Raw genomic sequence first — 19657 nt, 5'->3', positions numbered from 1 at the left:
ACTCCCTTAGGACCCTGGGCTATGTATCATCCAGCCCTGCTGATTTGCGGATAGGCTCTAATCAAGTGTTTCAAGTCTCTCTCTCCTTCCTCCTCCTTTCAGATTAACAGTTATTTTGACAAGATTCTCATTATTTCCTATTTCCTGGCAGTACCCAGGGACTAGGCTTATTTAAGTCCTCACTGTTGTCATTGTGGGTTTATTTTTAACCTCAGGCTCTGCTTCTCCGGCAAGGACATCAGAGTTTTGTGTTCTTCAGAAACATGTGGCTTTGTCGGTGCCATTTTAGTCTCAGTTCACCCTGGGTCTTCCACTGCTCCCTGTCTTTTGCCTTTATCACTTTTTATCCTCCTTCTTCCCGCTGCTCCAAAATTAGCCAGAAGAAATTACTTTACTTTTACCAAGCCTGCAGGGTTACTACCCTTCTCCACCTTCTTTGATTTAGGCCACCTTCTTGGCTGCAATTAATTTTTCGTCTTCCCCTCCCTCTTTTTCTCCCTGCTGTCCTCTGGTCTGTACGTACTCTCCAAGTCTCCATTTTCCTTCCCAAAACAACTGTCCACCAACTCCTCTTAGAAGGGACCCAACCACCAGAAAGCCACCGCCAACCCCATCCAGCTTAACATCATCTTCAAATGTTGGGGGCCAAACTCAGGCTTCCCAGCAGATGAAAAGCAGAGCCTCCCCCACTTTTGGGTTCCCCCCACGCACTGGGAAGGCAGCACGGAGAACACAGCAGCCCTGCACAGGCTTTCCCCAGCCAGCTGTCTGCTACCTCTGTCATCCTTCTGCCCTTTCCAAATACCCACCCAGGAGCCCAGCCCCCCGTTGTCTGTCTTCATTAGCCCAAAGTAAGTGTCATGCCCTACGCATGATTGCTGGAGAGGCCAAGGCGTTAAGTGGAAGGAGGAGGAAGAGATGAGGCCAAAGGGCAATTTTTCTTTCAAATACCTTCCCACCTAGGTACCTTCCCCCCTATCAAGAGCCTATGGACCACAGGATGAGCCCAGCCTCATTATCCTTGATTTGCAAGAGATGTCTGAAGTCAAACACTTCCATTTTAAAAAAAGCAGTAAGGTTTTTTGTCTTCTTTAGATGCCAACATATAGGTCCTCTGGCAATCCCTCAGCTGCACATCCCCAACCATCAGATTTGTGTCCCCCGGGTTGGCTTCCCACTTGACACCCCCACTCTTGGGTGTGCAAGGAGGACAAGTCAGCAGGACCTCTGGGCTCCCGCGCCAGAGCGTGACCATGGAACGGGCTGAAGGAACAGAGCATTTTTCGGAGGTTTTTCTCCCCACTTTGCAGCATTCATTGATAATTAGAGGAGTAACTTGAAGCAAGGGTTTATTCCAACCGAGGCGGCAGGGACTCGGAATTGCTTGGATTGCTTTCGCATGTGCTTGGTGTTACAGGGACACGTCGTCCTGCTGCATTTGCTGCAGATCCCAACTGTGGGCTGGAGAAACATCTTACTTGGACTAACTTCTGTTGTTTAAATTAGAGACAACATTTACCTACCTGGCAGAAACATAAAGAAGATTAATTTGGGGGAGAGAAAGAGAGAGGGAAAAGAAATGCCCACACATGCTTTATATAGATAAAAATAAAAGATGCATTCGTCATTTACCCCTTGTTATGAAAGACTGAGTTTGTTTTAATCCTAAAAAGAAAATTATTGGGTAAGAAGACTAACTAAAACTTTCTTTATTTTAAAAATACAGCGCTGTGGTTCTGGATGGAAAAATTTATGCCACTGGTGGGATCGTTAGCAGCGAAGGACCTGCCCTGGGAAACATGGAAGCCTACGACCCTAAAACAAATACATGGACACTTCTACCAAATATGCCCTGCCCTGTTTTTCGACATGGCTGTGTAGTAATCAAGAAGTACATTCAGAGTGGCTGATATTACCCAGGAATTGGATGAAGAACTGTTTGTACCTGTTGAAAGCAGGCAAGAATACTACTACTACTTAAGAAACAAAAGCAGCGAAGCCAGCCAGTGAACATATTGCTCTAAAGTCTTGAATAGTGTCTACATTGAATGTAGAAAAATCATCCTCACCTTTTGGTGAAAAGGAGCAGAGAGCTCCGTGCTATGTAAGATATTGTAACTTAATAATACAAGGGTGTCACTAGATGTTATAGTGGCACTTGTTCTGGACGTCGGCTTTTGGTCAACCCAGGTGCAATAGAATTTCACATATTTTTTAAGCTGGGGAAGAGAGGAAAAAAAAAAAATCTGCATTTTACTTTAGAGCTCAAGCTTGATTCTTAAGATAACCATGCAGATTAGTTTTACTATTACACTTTAGGCATCAATCTATTTGAAAGGTCAAAGTGTCCTTACCACTTTGATTCCTACATTTGTTTTTAACAAATACATGCTTTTCAATACCAATGACTGAGAGAAATCTTGTGTGACAGATGGCTTACGTTGATGTCAGTCTTCCAACAGATCAAATGAATCTTTCAGTCCTCTAGAGCAGAGCCCAGAAGAGGGGTGAGGTGGGGACTGGGGAGAAGAAGAATAGCCATTGGTAATAAATTCCATGTAAAATGATGAAAAAAAAGGTCTGTTGGGCTGGATGGGTTTCTGCTCCCGGTGATACTTGTGTGGGCACATGTGGCCATGCCCACAGGTCGGGGCGGGGGGGGGGGCTTCTAAACCTTCTCCTCCCGGTTTCTGCCGATGAGCAAACTTGGCAGTGCTCAATTCCCGTAATGCAAAATGAAAACAGTTTCGATTCCAGAGGCATTCTCCTGATAAACCTGCTCTTCACTTCTGATTGGGATCACATTAAAACACACAGTGCAGTGTGGGATTTCCACGTTTTCATCAAATGGAGAAGATGCCTCCTGTTGTGGCTACGCACTCAGTTTTGGCTCTCAACCAAAATTCCTTACGTTGGGATATACGCCACTATCTTTTATGTAAAGTCTGAGAAGTTTTTTTATTTTATTTTTCAAGTTTCCCCATAGGTGTGGAAACCTTATACTTCTCTTATTTACAGATTTTAAACACATGAGTTTAAATCCCATGGTAGAAAAATGCATAGACTTAAGCCCAGTATAAGAGACTTAAAATGATTACTATGTAGAGTTGTAAGTATATGCACAGCACAGGGGTTATATTTTTATATATATTAAAATATTGTCTATCCAGAGAGCATTGTGATGTGGAAATTCTTTATAAATTTATACATAAAAGGATCAAATGGGAAATGGACCGGGTAACATAGAGGGGGCAGGGGAAAGAATCTTAAATTCACAAATACGAAGTAACCCCAAGCTAAGGATTGTCTGATTTCTTTCCAAGTAGAGGGAAAAAAGTTGCCATACTTGCCTTTGCAGACTCAAATCCCAAATGCCATGCCAGTAATTCAAGAAGGAGGGTCCTATACAAGGCGTGGGTGAGATCTTACAGTCAATATCTAGTTGAATTTCATACCAAATATGCTAGCCTTTTTATATGGAGGGAGGTCTGCCTACAGCTTTGGGGAAATCAATGCAGATGGTTAGCTAATCATCTTATTTTGTTAATAATCGTTTATAAAATAAAAGAAAAAAATGAAATTTGTATCTTGCAGTATTTAAAGAAAAAGTGCTCAAGTCAACTGAGTCAAGCTATAGGGTGACTCAAGTCTCTCATTTTGACAGTGAGGTTCCAGCCTTTGTTATGCAGTTGTTTTATTTATTCTTTGAAGAAAAAAAAATAATAAGCACAACAAAATTATATACTAGTATGTCATTTAAAGTATTTATGTCAAACAGGGTGCAAGTGTGAACCTAAAGATTGGAGCACAAGTTTCTAACTGCCTGGGGCAGGACTAATTTTACTGTTGGTGTGTGTCTACCTCCAAAGGAGGTGCTACCTGTCAACAAGACCTAAACACATTCAACATTTCCAATTTAGCTTATTTCTTCATTTCTCACACTGGAACAAAACTGGCTATTTCTGTGAATAATATTAAAAACAGGGTTATCTGTAATGGTATTGTATATAGTTTATGTTTACTGTTAAGTTCTTGTTATATTATAATAAATATATTTATAGATCTAGATTCAGCATCCAGATTGGATTAATTTTGTCACAACTGAACAAGAAACAACACTGCATGAACCTGAAACAGACTTCAGGTTTCATCCCAGCCACGGATGAAAATGTGTTTATTCCATCCAGCTTCTCTTGCAAATCCAAAAATGTAATGCTAATATTTTAAATGCTCAGTAGCTTCCAAAGTACTTCTGTTCTCCTTTCTGAAAAAATTCTTAGAAGTGATTTTGTATTTTATTCAGCAAGCCTGTTTCTTCATCTATTTTCCCAAACTTACTAGTAAGTAGAGAACAAAAAAGCTCAAGATAGTTTAGGGAACTGTCTTGAAAAAAAAAATTGATAAACAGCTTTTTGGGTTGGTTTGGTTTTAAATGAAAGTTAGGATTTGTACTGCACGGCTGCTGCAATGTCTAAAAGATGAAAGCCGCTTTTGCCTTATGGTCTAAATTCCTTCATATCCAGAGTGGGAGCTCTGTAACTCACTGGATACATCTTTCAGGGAGCACTTAAGTGCAACCATTCGTGGTTTCTCTGATGTTTCATTAGGGTGTCACCTGGTAGTTGTAAAACTGGATATGGAACAAAGATGAGCCAAATAGGATACAACTAGTCTCAAATACCACCGCAGTGGAACATTTCAGCTGGATCTTAGGAGGCAGTATCTGTTCTACACATTAACAGGAAGAATCTAACATATATTGAAATTGTCTCCAGTTCTTACAGAGTACATCTACGCTAGTATTTAAAAGCATGAACCGCGGTTTTTAAACATTTTAGTTAAGGCTTAGTGACTCAGGTTGAACTGCCTGTGAAGACTACTAAAAGCCTTGCAATTCAATATCACACAACCATGCTGCAATAATCCAGCCCAAGTGGAATGAGTTGCCAACCTTTTCATCAACGCTCTGCAAAGATCTCTTACTCAGCACTACTCAATAATACTTGGTAGGATGAACAAGACACAGGCTATTTGCTTTACTTGTATGTGGAAATTATTTTAGTTCCCCTCTGGGAAGTTGGCTGAGCGCTTTTGCCAAATGACTCATGTGCACATATCTGCTCAGAGATTTTTCTCAAAAGCTTTAAGAAATTCAGGGGAGAGGCTGGCTCAGCAGCCTGATAAAAACTCTTTTGTTCGCTGGTTTGACACTCCCCTGGCTCACCTGGGAAGGAGAGTGATCTCCAAATGGGGCTGTTCACTGCGTTCAGGTAATCACCTACCCCTGACAATTTACACAAGTCATCCACCTTTCTCCCGTTGTTTCATCTAGTGGCAAACACACTGTACTAACAAAACCTCAGCAACCCTGTCTCTTAATTAACTGCAGCAAGGTGTTATGGCTGAGCTTAGCACAGTGCAATTCCAGCAAGCTAGTTAGAGCGTTCGTTACACTTCAGCTTGCCCTTGGTGGAGTCCGGACAAACGGAACGCCAGCACAAGCACCCACTTTCCGCCACTGCAGGGATTAGCTAGGAGAGGAGCCGCAGCCTGCACTTCTGCCTGACTTCACGAGTACCATCATGTTTAATCAGCAGACGGCAGAGGCACAAACTGCTTCAAGTACTTACCCACCCGCCCGGCTTTCCGGGAAGAATTTCTCTGAAAAAACTGGAACCGATCCCAAAGCTTTTCTCCGCTGCCTCGAATGCAAGGGCGAGGTCTCAGAACCGTAATGCCTCCCCATCACCAACTGAAAAAGGTGACTTAATATAGTAACAGTATAACGGGATAAACCTACAAACAGCGTATACAGTCAAGTCCTGGCCGGCTGCAGCCTGCGCCAGGTCCCTAGGAAGACACTGGCTCTGCAACCACTTTGACATTTTTACAACTTGTCATGCTAATACAAGCTTTTTAAATAGGATGAGACCCTTAAGCTCAGCCCTTAATGCCATTTCAAGTCAGCTCAAAAACAGGAGCTGAAACATGCTTTCAGCTGAAGCAGAGACGCCAGCACGTATGGGAAGGCAGCAGTAAGTTCCCATCGTCGGCGAGTGTTTGGGGTTGATAACTTTAGACTGCGGAAAAAGCCAGAAAGAAAATGGTCTGGAGGGAAGCAGATGGCTGTGTCTCAGGCACGGCACACATCCCACTAAGCTGGACAGTGACACCAGAACAGAAACACCGTTTTTCCTCCGAAAAGCCAATCTGTTTGAGGCATGATTAAACACTCGCTGAGGTTAGAATTGCTGAAAGCAAAAGCTGCCATCACAGGCTCCTTAGCCGAGCTGCGCAAGCGCAAGCAGCAGACCAGCACTGTCTCCCAACTGCTGGAGACTGGAAATAAAAAGAAAGTGGCTGACTACCTTGAAATACAACTCTCCCTTTGCTAGTCACCAGTGTTTTTTCTTTTGATAACACACACTACTTTTAGCAATTCCTGTTTAGCTAGCAGATTTCTTAAAAGAGTAACACATTCCAATTTTCTTATCTAAACAAATTCTACTTCAAATCGGTAGCAGCTTTACACACAGAATTAAATGTTTTGGCTCAGTTGCTACCTGGGAGAAGGAAGCTCCAGTGCTGTCATCAAGCCAAATCTGCCTCTGCATTTTTCATTAGTGGTGGTCTATACAATGAAGGTTTGAGAGGCTGCCTGCTGGTTTTAATTTCATCATCAGTTATTTCTGAACAGCATTCTCTTTTCCTTCAGAGTTCATATCCCAGATCTTAGACAGCAAAATTCATACTGGCAACGGTATCAAACTCTTCCACGACCTGTCCAGAGAACAGCACTAGAAACCCAGGTTTTTTTCATAGCTTGACAGGCAACTTCAGTGTGTAGCTTGTAAGCAAATTAGTACAGAACTATGAATTGTGATGACAACTGGGGCTAAGCTGAAGATTGCTTAAAGTCATGCCTCGCACCACAGGCAACACACACACTTTCTCTGTCATCCAGCATCGGTGACCTTTTCTCATGTTTTTGTGGCTAAAGAGCAGACACCTAAGGTCACCAGTGACACTCCTACATAAGCTTCAGTTTCCCATCTCATTAAAAAAAAAAATGTTTATAAAAATAATAGCTCTTACAGGTAGAAGGGAACCAGTTCCTCCCCACATCTTGGGAACTTAAAGCAGACCCCAATTTCTAATACAATGTCCTTGTGCTGGTGGACAGCATCAGAGCAAGGATCAGTGAACTGAATAGTGAAGGTGATGCACCAAATACTTTAAGAGTATAATGAGCATTATGCTCTACCAGAAACACTGTCCCTCCACTCAAGTAAAAATAATCAGCTCTCAAAGCAAGCCTAAATTTCCAAGCCCACTGCAATTTCTGTAGCCACTCTGTTTCCATTAAAAGGGATAGTCTTTTAATAAGTTATTTACTTTCATGTCCAATGAATGCAGTGCTCCATTACATGTTGACAACGAGTTCAATTTTACCTGCTTCAATTTATGCCCAGCTTTTCTGCAAGCTGCCCGTTTATGTACTGGAACATATAAATGCCACACACAGCCTTTCCAGGGAAAATGAAGAGTGGAAATGTAGCCAGGGGTGCTTAGGAATGGCTCACATTTCTGTTTTCTATTTGGCAAGAGCTATCCCCTATGGGGATTAAGACATCCAGACTGCGAACTACCTGGAGAGGATCTCAGACTTTCTGTAGTGCATAAGGGTTTTCAAATTCAGGAGGTAACCTAACACTCAACACCTCTAAAAAGCCCATAAGTCTCTGCCCTGCTGACATTCATTTTTAATAACACGTGGGTATTTCAGAAAGAGTGCTGATAATGTGACAGTTATCAAAAGGGCAAGTGAAATGACTGGGTAATTACAGGGCATTCACCTGACATCAATCCCAAGTAAAAATGGAAAGATGATATCTAACTAAACTGATCATGAATCAAAGAGATAAGAATAAATACGATGATCTTCTAGAAAATCAGCTGTATCACCCAAACCTGATCTCATTCTCTGACAGGATTACACATTTGATTGATAAGGTAATAGATTTTCAACAGCATGTGACAAAATACTTCAACTTTCTCACTGTACGGTATTCAGACAGCAAACATTAAACAGACTAAGAATAGGCAGATTAATTGAGGAATATCTAATCTGTTCAAGTAATTCTCAATTTGGTATTATCGGAGTATTTCTAATAGGGGAACCCTCTTCTTCCAAAGTTCTTGAAGGAAAATGTTGACATAAATCACTAGTCACAGACCTGTGGAAACAGAGATTAGTAGAGCAGAAGGTAATGAGGACTGAACAAGTCATGTGTACTCGGTTGGCTTCTCTGGCTGGCTGGGACCACTAAAACAAAACTTCTTTTCATAAAGCTAAGCAGGACCTCAGAGAGGTGGGAATGAGAAGGGCTGACACTGAGGATGGAGAACAGCACGATGAAAAGGTGCAAGTCTGAGAAGAGTCGAGCAACAAGAGCTCCCAGCCGAATCTGATGGTATAAAAGGACTAAATTGATCTTTGGATGTGTAAAAAGGGGACCAGTAAGTAGGAATCGGTGATTTTTAGCTCTATATAAGGCACTGGTGGGACCAACGCTGGAATATGACATCAATTTCCTCTGTGAACAGATGTTTTAGATGTTGAAAAATTGACCTACTGCAGAAAAGAGCCACAGAATTGACTTAAAGGCTGGAGAAAATGCAGCAAAAGCCATAAAGAGCTCATTCTGCCCAGCAAAAAGACTGAGAGGCTACTTGATCACAGTGCATTAGTATCTTTGGGGGGGGGGGGGGGGGAAATATGTACGAAGAGTCTAGCACATAAAGAGAAGACAAGAAGCAGTGCCTGGAAGTAGAAGTTGGACCAAAACAAATGAGGAATCAGGCACACGTTTCTACCCATGAGCTTAACCACTTGACGAAAAGCTCAAAGAGCAGGGTAGATGTACAAACTCTGCAGATCAAGACTAGATGCCGTTCTTGGAAAGACTGTTAAACCATACAGAAGTTAGTAGACCCTGCGCATGCATGAGATTAAATTATACGTGCCACAGCATCAGATTCAACAAACAGTGTTTTCTGCTGACATTATTCTCCATGAATAAACCTGAATTTTTGTGACCAATTGCTAAACATTTAAATCATCATTAGGTGTCAGCGCATTTCCACTTCCAAAATTTATTCTCATGTATTGAAAAGATTAACACTGTAAAATTTATGCTTGGCTTGTGCTTTCATTGCTGTCCTCTGAATCTTGTGAAAAGGAAGCTTTTTATTTTAAAAAAAGCTTTCTGCCTTCGGGACATGCTTTAAATTTTAGAGCAAGACTCCAAAAGCACTCTAACCCAAATATAAAGGCTAGACATTAATTTTAAACCAGTTAGATCTCCAGAGCTTTCATGAAAAAGTACTTACATGCTTATAGTTCCAATACTTGAAATGTCTACACAAACCAATAAATTATTACTAAACTGATGTTAATAGTCACAGCATCTGACTATTCACATTATATTTCCTTTCTCTCACTAAACCTTTTGTAATGTCACAGAGAATGCAGCAGGCATCACTTCAAAACTCATTTCAGGATTATATTCATCAGAAACCTAAAATAGACTGGCAATTTGTCCTTCCCTATCACCAAAATCAGGTACCACTGTTCTTCCAGGTAGCCTCCACATACAGAAAGGATTCTACAAGGTGTAACGAAGTCAGCAAGAGAACGCAAGACCTTCACAACAGAACTAGAGCTGGGGCTTTGGAGATGAGAAGTAGTTTCTTAACTAAAACAACATTATTTTCTTTTCCCTCTACAGCAGAAAGACTCAATTTCTTAGCAAATTAATTTAGTCCAAATTTAAAATATTTTCTAGTATGAATTAATCTTCTGTATTTTGGGTTCTGCCTTACTTCCTTCGCTGAGTTAATACTTCAAAGGCAGCCCTTTTGGAACTTCCCCAAGTCTTTCCTTCCTGCCAATCTGGAGTCCCAAAGCCGACAGGTCACATTCTACAGACTCCTACTTCCACACACAGTCAAACATCTCCAGGTTACAGCACAATTCAAATTTTACATTGATGCAAAGGAGTTTTCATCACGATGTAACTCATCTCCACAAAAAAACAGGATGACAAATGGTGTGACCATTCCCAGCAGCCATCCCGTCTCATCGACGTGTACCATTTCTCTTATGTACTCTGACAAATTCCCATTTGCCAAGCGACAGAAGCAAACAAAACAAAACACAGAGAGGAGTCCACCACAGCAGAACCGATTCAACTCCTGCAGCGTGCCAACACATCCGAAGTGCTGCAGCACTGACGTCCCAAACGCAGAGCCTGACCAACCTCCTCCTCTGCTCTCAACCTGCCCCACTCCTGTAACTGAATGAAGCGCCTTCCAACACAGCTTAACTCCAGATTACCTTCTGCACCCAAAACTTGAAAGCAGCTTTATTCCAAATCAGCGTCCACGTATCAGCAAACCTTAATGTGGATGGCCAGTTTACACTAACATTTGACTAAAAGTGGTGAATCCATTTTAAATGTTAGCAGCTTATCATATTTTTAAAGGAAAAGGATTTTCCACAATATTAAAGTAAGGCTCAATATAGCATAACTCAAATGCACTCCTAAAATAAATGGAATTTAGTAGTAGTCGCAGCCATTTACTGGCAGTGGGTTCAACTGAAATATACTCCCTATGCAAATGATCACACTGTAAAAAAATTACTCACCTAGAAATGGAATGAGGCTGAATTAATTAGTGTTAAAGTTTATAATCCCTCATTTTTACATAATAGTTACATGACCACAAGTGATGCATAAAAAGAGGAGAAAAAACCCAAGTGTTTGGCTTCATTAATCAGTTCATAAGTTTACTGATTTAGCTTGCAGAATTTATTCACATGCAGTGCTAGCTTAAAACCCCATAAATTACAAGTCCAAATCCAAATCCTACCCCAGATACAGGACAAAAGGATCTCATTTTTAATTTATTTAAATAAATTATCTGAGGAGCTTAAAGGAGGAAACAGAGGATGTGCAGCAAAATTAAGGAAATAGGGGAAACTGCATTTCAAAACTACATTCAAGGCAGAAACCAACAGCAGAAGGAAGCAGCGTTAAGCAGCGAACACTTCACAAATACGAGTGTTGCACAAGCTTTTACTAAGGCTTTATTAACAGCACGTGATGCCACCCAACTATTCCTCACTAAATCATGCTTTTGAAGCACCACTCAAAGTTCACAAAGTATTTTTGCAAGAATCCTTTTGTCAATGCCCAAATAAGGCACAGTTTTGTCCCTTTTGACTGATTATTTTTACAGCCAGTCAGAAATCAGGCTTGAATCTATTCGCTCTGCTAACATGGCCATCACCACCCCTGAAAGATGGAAACAGATACACAAGACCTCGTACCCTACATTCTTCATTCACAGACTGCAAACCCCTTGGATGGTGTCAAGCGTGGTGCTGGTATCTGCAAGGCCATTCAGGTCAAAACACCACATCTGACCATGCTGATATAAAATGAGCCTAGGTTCTCACTGATCAACTTCATTATTACATTTATATAATAATTTATATAATAAGATATATTCTGTATCTAAGTGTGCTTTCAAAGCTGCATATAAAAGTGAATTGGAGTCAGACATGAAATAAGTTACTATTACCCTCTTCCTCAACTAGCCTTTTGCCCAGGAGCCCCACAGTTTAAGGTAAACAGAAAGGAAAAAAGGAAAACGAGCAGGTGTGTTCTATGTCCTACACCTCAAGAGAGGCCGTAACAGACCCACAGAAGAGCTTCTCATACTCTGTTCCACATTATATACATCACATGCAGTTTGTTAGCTCTGGATGAATTGCCAACGAGTAAGATGTGGGTTGACTCCTCACTGGCATAACCTCTAGCGGCTTGCTCTCCTATGCATGAATTATTGGGGGGGGGTGAGGGGGGTGGAACTAAAGGAGTTCCTATATACATTAGCAGTTCATCTTTAAAAACAAAACAGAAAAAGCCCACAGAAAGTAAGAACAACTTTGATAAAATAGGAAGGAAGGAGAGCGTTTCCTTAAAAAACCTCTAATGAGAAACACTGGTATTACTTTGATGCTGATGTACTATAAGCAGTCCTGGGTGGTACCCAGCAACCGAACATAAAACATTTTCTAGGCACAGAGCATACCGTCATAACAATTAAGTTATTCACTCGCCAGTGTGCAATGCTAATTTCACTTCTTCAGTCAAAATCATTAATAGAAGTTTTTTTCTTTAATGGACAAACACTGAAAGCAAAAAGTTACAAATTAAACAGCTCAAAATAACTGAACAGCAAGACCCCAGAGTAAAACATCTGAACTGTGAAATCAAGGAGGTCTGCTAAGAAAAAGACTGAAATCAGCTAGGAGGCAGCATTTCTTTCAAATACATTTTTGAAGGAGCTAAAGCTGTGTTTTCTTGTCATCTTTATTCAAGTATTTCACAGCAGTTATATTACAAATTACAGTAAAATGTTCAAAATTTCCAGAAATTCAAAAAAATTAAATAACTTACTTCAAACTAACATAAAATGAAGTCAAAATGCAAAACATCAATTTAAACACAGTTCTGAATAAAACTATAGAATCCAAAATATACCATAGTTGATGAAGGAAGTCTACTTAATCCACAAAGTAGACACACATTAATGAAACCAAACAGGACTCCCCAATGTCTAAATAACCCAATGTACAAGATACAAAAGATGCAAGTACAAGCCCAAATTCAAGCTTATGTTGTGATTACAAAATAAAATAAAAACAAAATAAATGACTATCAGCTGCAGGACCTGCCATTCAGGAGACTGACTGGTAAAACCAGAGCTGACCCACCAACTTAAAAAAAAAAAAAAAAAAAAAAGACAAGATATTACAAAAATCAGTAATCTATAAATACATTGGCATATGAAGAAATCAAGTAACAATACAGAGGACACAAAACAAAACAAAACAAAAAAATTAATCACAGGTGAGATTCAAGCTTGCAAATACAATTAACTCCATAGCCATCAACTTCATCCAAGAGCAACTCTATTACCTCCAAGACAGCCCCACCAGCCCCAGAGACAAAACTGCTTTCTTCTGGCCGGCCACATTTCATTGACCCCAGCACAAGGACTCACACAGGAGTTTATTTGCAATTTTCACAACAAGAAACAAGGAAGAGAGGTCAATTTGTACAAACTCTTGCCAGTGCTATGTGGCAAAAAAAAAAAAAATAATTAAAAATATACAAAGAGTAAACAAGTTTAGACCACATGGATAGATTAACAGCTGTTTTAACTCTATAACCACCAGACGTCTGTAAAGGAAAACAAAAACTGAAGTGTGGTTATTTGGGCTAGGAAGGCGAGTATATCATTTTAGGTAAGCTGTCCACTAGAACATCTGATATCAGCTACTTTTCTCTAAAACAACATGGCAGCTCCTTAATTAGTAAAGTTGCCTCTTATGATTTTTCCCAATCAACAACTGACAGTAAAAATTTTCCTTTAGAAACCTGACCTTTTAGAACCATTTTTAATGCTAGGCATTAGCTTAAACTTGCTTTTCACACTCACTGGTGACTAAAATTCTCAACTGTTTTAATTCATATAAATTTATTATCATCTAAAAATGTATGCAGTTTTATCTTCCACAAGTGCTGCTGTTACTTGAACAAAAACTTCTTTGAGTAAGTGAAACTGGAATAAATATTTTTAAAAAATTCTGCAGCAAGAACCTGAGACTTGCAAAAAACCCTTTTATCAGAAACTTGCTACAAAAAATCTGCTACATTTTATTTAATCAAATCTTAAAGTTTGTAACAATTTCCATCAAAATACAAAATGCTGTTAATGTACCAGACACAAAAATATCTCAAACAGGTATGATGCTAATAAATACTAAATGAAACATGGAAAAAAAATCCCATAATCAAATCTGAGATCAAAGAATCTCATTTAAAATGTGTTTTCTGCTTGTTTTTGTTGTTTTTAATCGCACTTTCCCACCTAAAAAATACAGTGTTTCTGCATGGGTTGCATTTAGAAGGTGTAACTAGATGTACATGAATGCTTAAAACCTTTTTCTGCCATTAGCTATGAAGAAAAACAGTGGCATTCAGGGGAGAAAAAGATCCAAGATAGAATTATGTTTAAACATAATATACAAAGCACTCTAGATTACTGCAGTAGCCCAAGGCCCATATTTTGTTTCTCTGCAGCACTATACTACTATTAGCCATAGAGGTGGAGACAAGTACCTTAGCTTCAGTTTGTAAATGGGAGCAGAGTGATTACAGTTCTCCATAAACACTGTTGGTAACTAAAATACAAAAAGCTGAGGTAGCTCAGTATCTCTGCAGTAGTCTGTTTTCTCTAATTAAAAACTAATCACACTGTGTTGCATATTTCTGGAAAGACACTTCCGCAGCTACGCAGGGAGAGTCACAATGAATGGTTAATGATGGTAACACCAGCCAACTTCTCTAAAACACTTTCCATGTAGGTTTGAAATAAATCAGCCCAGGCAATGTTTTAATACTGAGCTTGTGATAAAACATGTTTTTCTTGAAACTGCCTAGACTGTTCTCTCCAGTTGCCAGAAAGGAAAGGTTTTGAACTACACAATTCAGACCCAGAGAACTCAGGTCCGAACAGATTGATTCAAAAGGCTGTCCTCCAACCCCCCCACCCCAACATTAGCAATGCTTTGCACAGACCGACCTGTGAAGCCTAGTTTAAGTTTTATTTTCAAGTGAGCTTGGGCTCCAGGACTTTGACAGACTATAGTGTCTCTTTCCTGCACTGCACAGTCCAAGCTAAATTACAAACACGGAACTTCAGGAAGAAACCTGCCAGTATTAAACTTGGTTTTCTTAAAGAACTCAAAATGGAAAACAAGGAGATGGTGGGAAAATGCTTACTTTTTAGCAACACAGAAGAGTTTCACTGTGTAACTTGTTTCTAAAACAAATATATACCAATGAAAAAGGAATTTCACCATTTTGGTAAAGTATGTGGCTTTTTCAGTGTGTCTTAGTTTAGTTCTGTAGAGTAAGACAGGCATTTTAGAACCATAATACTGGTTGCCATCCAATGAAGAGAATACAAATCATCCTTTTGGAGATCTTCATTCTGAAGACAGCTTTCTAACATTGCCATTTGCTATAATCCAAACCAATTGATTAGCCTTATCTTTCTCAATTGACTAAAAGGCACATTAAAGGCAGTTCTAGAGAGCCTCATCTTCAAATTACTGTACATCCAGTTACTCAAGATTCCTACCACAATGCATCATTGCCTTCTTCAGAACAGATCTTTTTGTCCATTACCCCAGAGAAGAGAAAACTTGGAAAAAAAAATTAAAAAAACATTGCCTGTTTAAAAATATTCAACTTAGATCTGCTCTTTCCAGTCCTCTTGTATGTGTTGGTCTCCACTTTGCCTGAAGTTTCCCCAAAGATAATGCATGTAGAGTGAACAAGAGCAGAAATGAGAACAGTTTCTGTAGCACCAAAAATCTCCAAGCTGTGGCATTGTATTCTTTATTTATATCAGATACAACTATATGAAGTTCCGTTTGGTTCTTGTAGGCTGGTTGGTTTCAGGTACCTGAGACAATAGCACCAAATTCAACAGAAAGAAAAAGAGAGAGCACTTAAGACCAAGGCTCTGCACATACTTGGTGCAAATGGAAACTGAATGGCTCAGAGGACTGCTCTCCCATGAGCAGTTTGAGAGGATAAACCCACCCATCTTGACGAGTTCACAGGAATGTTTCAAACACATGAACTGTTCTTTCCATCTCCTGCAAGAGACACAGAGCATCAATTATACATAGATAGAGAGATAGAAATAAATTTACATTACATAATCTTATTTACTGGGCACTTTTTTTTAAATCTGAACAAATAATTAACAGGAAAATAGATATTTCTGTTTCTTAATTGCTATCTGCTAGCAAAATATGGTAAAAGAGGAAACTAATTAAAGAAGTATTAATGCAGAAAAGCACTCCACTATGACAGTCCATGAGAAAAATCAAAGTGTATTAGGGTCACTTATATAATTAATGTACACAATAGGTATTAAGAAAGCATTGCAATGGCACACCGCATGACTTCAACTCTTACGGCACACTTCTGCTATTGGTGACCCAGCTGTAAACACGTATCTGCACAGTTTGGAGAATCAAAGCAAAGATCAGTCTCTAAATACTCCTGCTCAATAAGTGTCTTTTTCATCTACCTAACATTTGGCACAGACTTTCAAACATATTTTTAGGTGAAGACAGCAGAGGAATAGCATGAAAATGGTTTGAAAAGTATTTTGCCGGAACTCTACAATATCCCATGCTAAGGTCTTTCCAGGTTTTGTTGTAAAATATTCCTGGAGAAAAATATTTAGTGTTCAATGATCCAACTGGAAACTAGCAACTGTTGTCCTTTGGTTATCAGTTGAGTCAGCAAGCTGATCCAAACCCCTCTACAGCTAAAACAATGACACTGGAGGGAATGCCTGTCCCAAGTTACGATCAGCTTACGCCAGTGGTGAAATGACCAATTTACTGTTGATGCAGACAGGAGGCCTTTGACAGCAAACACTTTAGAGGCCAAGGATGACAGCAAAGCAGACAACTGGCTTACATCGCACTGTATTTGGCTTTCCCAGGGGTGTACTTACTGATCTAGATGAAGTTTGCAAACTTCTAAGGTCTTGTATGAAAGTCACAATCAGCAAACTGCATGGAGCAGAGGTATGTAATTTTTTTTTGGCCTAGTTACGCAAATGCAAGTAAGGGCAACCGCAGCAACACTGGCTCAGTGTGCCTCTAAAGCAGCCACTTTACGTCCACTGTTATTCATACCACAAATGTGGAAACTGCTTCTACTCCATTTTTATTCTGCTAGCATGCGCTTCTCCATTTTTACTCTGCTAACATGTGCTTCTCCATACTGCTGTCTCTCTCCTCTTTTTCCTCCATTGTTTTAGGTTAAATTCTTAATCCTTTTCTGAGGAAAGTATTATTAGAAACCACCTCTGGTTTTTAAGTCATTACTACACTAAACTCTTTTCTGTTTACACGTACCTTCCTCAAAGTCTATTTAAAGCTTCTGCCTGCTAGTACAATAATAATTTGATAGATTAACTTAATTCTTGAAAAAACAGTCTCACAAAATTCAGATAAAGAATAAAAGAAACTGTACAACATCACCTCTATAAGTTGTGATTTGTCATAGTCTCTACGATGTCTGTAGATGCATTGACTGAGGAGCGAATACAATCTCTCAAGTTGGTCAACAGTCAGGTTGTCACTTTTCTTAACCACCAAATCAAGCAGTTTCTGTTGGAACAACAAAAGGTGAAGTTAAGAGCACTTTTATAATCACTTATTTTTTTAAGGACAAATCAGAAATGCAATCTCCTTATGAAGCCCTGTTTTATACAGATACATATAAATAAAATGGACCACACCTGGATATCAGTAAGGCCACTGCTTCCATGTAGATCTAAAAAGGACTCAATGTCTCTTTTCATTTCTCTGCTTATACCCACACTTCTTTTTCTTATCTTAAGATTTTATACTCAGTATAGCTGGGGCAATGTTTGTTCTGTTTGAATAATACTTCATCGTATTTCATCTTGGTCAATAATTATGACAAAGCAAACCACAAATAACGGCCTTGATAGCTAAAGCAGACATTTTTAAGAACTTGTATTGGCATGAAATTGTAAGTACCACCAAATAGAAACACATTTGGAATTCCACAGATGTTGAAAAATGGTACAATAAAAGAAGGAGGGTGGGGAACAACACATGTAAAACTGCTCATAAACAAAATGTGAAAGTGTGTATTTTACACAGTAGCAGAGAATAAAATTTAAGAATTTTTTTCTTAACACTTCTATTGTTTCCAAGGAGATTATCATCTGTACTCCACAGCAAATGGGATCTAAATTTCATAGTAGGTCAAGCTAGTTTCTACAACAGAAGACAGCAAATTTTGTTGTAACTTTGCTTAAAAAGAAACAAAACTGAAAGAAAATTAACAGCAGGGGTTCAGTCTATAACGTCAAAACATCAGCACAAATTCCAATTTGCTTTCCAATCCACTAACAGTTCTTTCCACCAAGTACACGTACACGGGAAGGGAAAAGATGACGTTAACTCCTAATTACTAGGCACCCAGCAGTTCCTCAGTAACTGGCATGTCCAATTAACACATGTGAGTACCTGCAAAAACTGCAATTAAAATAGTGGACTGCTGTGCCATTACTGGATTTGTAAAGGTAGTAATGATGGGACAGTAAGGATTCAGTAGTTTTATTAACTCTTCATCCAAAAAACACTGATCAACAAAATATCTTCAAAAGTTAACCACTGCCGTAATACTTGTTTGCAGTCAAAAATAAAGAAAATATTGCTTGAGAACAGAGAAAGGAAGCATTTTTCATGGAGTCTGTTAACAGTTCAATTTATTTTTCAGTTCCATTACCTTTAGTCTGTCATGGTCAACAACTACAGAGGGTAAGGGATCCGATGGTTCCTCCAGGACCTGCTCCAAACTTGCGGGCTTCGACTGTTCCATAGCGACTTTTCGTGTTTTCTTGCTTTTGAATACGCCTGTAATTTGAAAAACAATTGTCAGCGCTGTCAGTCTCAAAATGAACAGCTTGTTTCTTCACTTTGGTTTGATTTTGCCTGTTTGGTTTGTTGGGTTTTTTTGAACCAAGCAAGCATGCTAGTAGCAGTGCACATTATTCATCAGCTTTGCAGAATTCTGAATGTTTATAGGTGCACAAAACCACAGTTCAGAAAACACACGTGAAACTGGTCATCTTTAAAACTGAACTCCAAAGTCCCAACAGAAAACTGAATGTCACTGAAAGTTTTCCCATTGTATCATTTCTATTTAGCAACATCAAATTATGCAGCTTCTAAGGGAAGTTCAGGTATTAAGCTAACGCTCAAAATCTTTTCTGCCTAAGTGAATCAAATCCTCATTTTTCTCTCCAAAGCATCCCATATCTTCATCACCATGGTAATTCTAACATCTGCTCTACTCCTGAAACTTCATGTTTTTGTGACACGTTTCTGTTTTCTTCCACCTCTATATTAAAGCTGTTGTCCAATCCTGTTGTGGAGAACAAAATATTTTTATATCTCTCGATTCTTTCCCTATACTCATTCACTGTTTTTTTCTCTTCCTCAACTATTTATAATGCCTTTTTTCCAGAGGACCACCTGTTATTATAACCATCCTTAATGTATACAAAATTCAACTACAAATTTAGAATCGTAAAGGCTCTTAACGTACATCATACTCTTCTTCTCATATTCTTAGGACCTTTCTTCTACTATTCTCCTTACCCTTAGAGAAAATATGTATGTACAAACACAGACAACATGTATATAGTGATATTCTCATAATTCAGATCTCTCATTAAAGCTTATTTACTTTGTAAATCTCAACACTAACTTTTGAAGTAAAGATTTCATTCTTTTAGACAATTCTGAAAAGCTAATTACAAAGGCAATCACGCGTAAGGCTTTTATTTCTCTTCCCTGAGGAAACTGTCTCTTGTCTTCAAAGGACGTGGCCCCTTCTTTCATGCACCATCAGGATTTCCCTTCTCCTTCTCTTATCTTTTTGCTGCA

General features: G+C 39.2%; 2 protein-coding genes across 7 annotated transcripts in view; one reads left to right on the top strand and one right to left on the bottom strand.

Annotated features, from left to right (window-relative positions):
* Window positions 1–4061, top strand: part of KLHL29 (kelch like family member 29) — a 409774-nt gene extending 405713 nt beyond the window's left edge. For both annotated transcript variants that reach the window (XM_075049045.1, XM_075049044.1), the window contains exon 14: window positions 1727–4061. In XM_075049045.1, the coding sequence (XP_074905146.1) occupies window positions 1727–1910 (184 nt within the window). In that variant the 3' untranslated portion in view covers window positions 1911–4061. The remainder of the gene's footprint in view (window positions 1–1726) is intronic.
* Window positions 4062–12258: 8197 nt separating this feature from the next.
* The window catches only part of ATAD2B (ATPase family AAA domain containing 2B), a 79371-nt gene continuing 71972 nt past the window's right edge, over window positions 12259–19657 (bottom strand). For 4 of the 5 annotated variants that reach the window (XM_075049042.1, XM_075049041.1, XM_075049039.1 and 1 more), the window contains 3 exons: window positions 18495–18622; window positions 17213–17341; window positions 12259–15805 (listed from right to left, as the gene is read on the bottom strand). In XM_075049042.1, the coding sequence (XP_074905143.1) occupies window positions 15764–15805; window positions 17213–17341; window positions 18495–18622 (299 nt within the window). In that variant the 3' untranslated portion in view covers window positions 12259–15763. The remainder of the gene's footprint in view (window positions 15806–17212; window positions 17342–18494; window positions 18623–19657) is intronic. The other variant, XM_075049040.1, reaches the window with a different exon arrangement.

The sequence above is a fragment of the Buteo buteo genome, chromosome 17 (assembly GCF_964188355.1).
Source record: "Buteo buteo chromosome 17, bButBut1.hap1.1, whole genome shotgun sequence".
In the NCBI taxonomy this organism is placed as follows: Eukaryota; Metazoa; Chordata; class Aves; order Accipitriformes; family Accipitridae; genus Buteo; species Buteo buteo.
The sequence above is the reverse complement of the archived record's forward strand: the minus strand, read 5'-3'. Positions and strand labels throughout refer to the sequence as shown.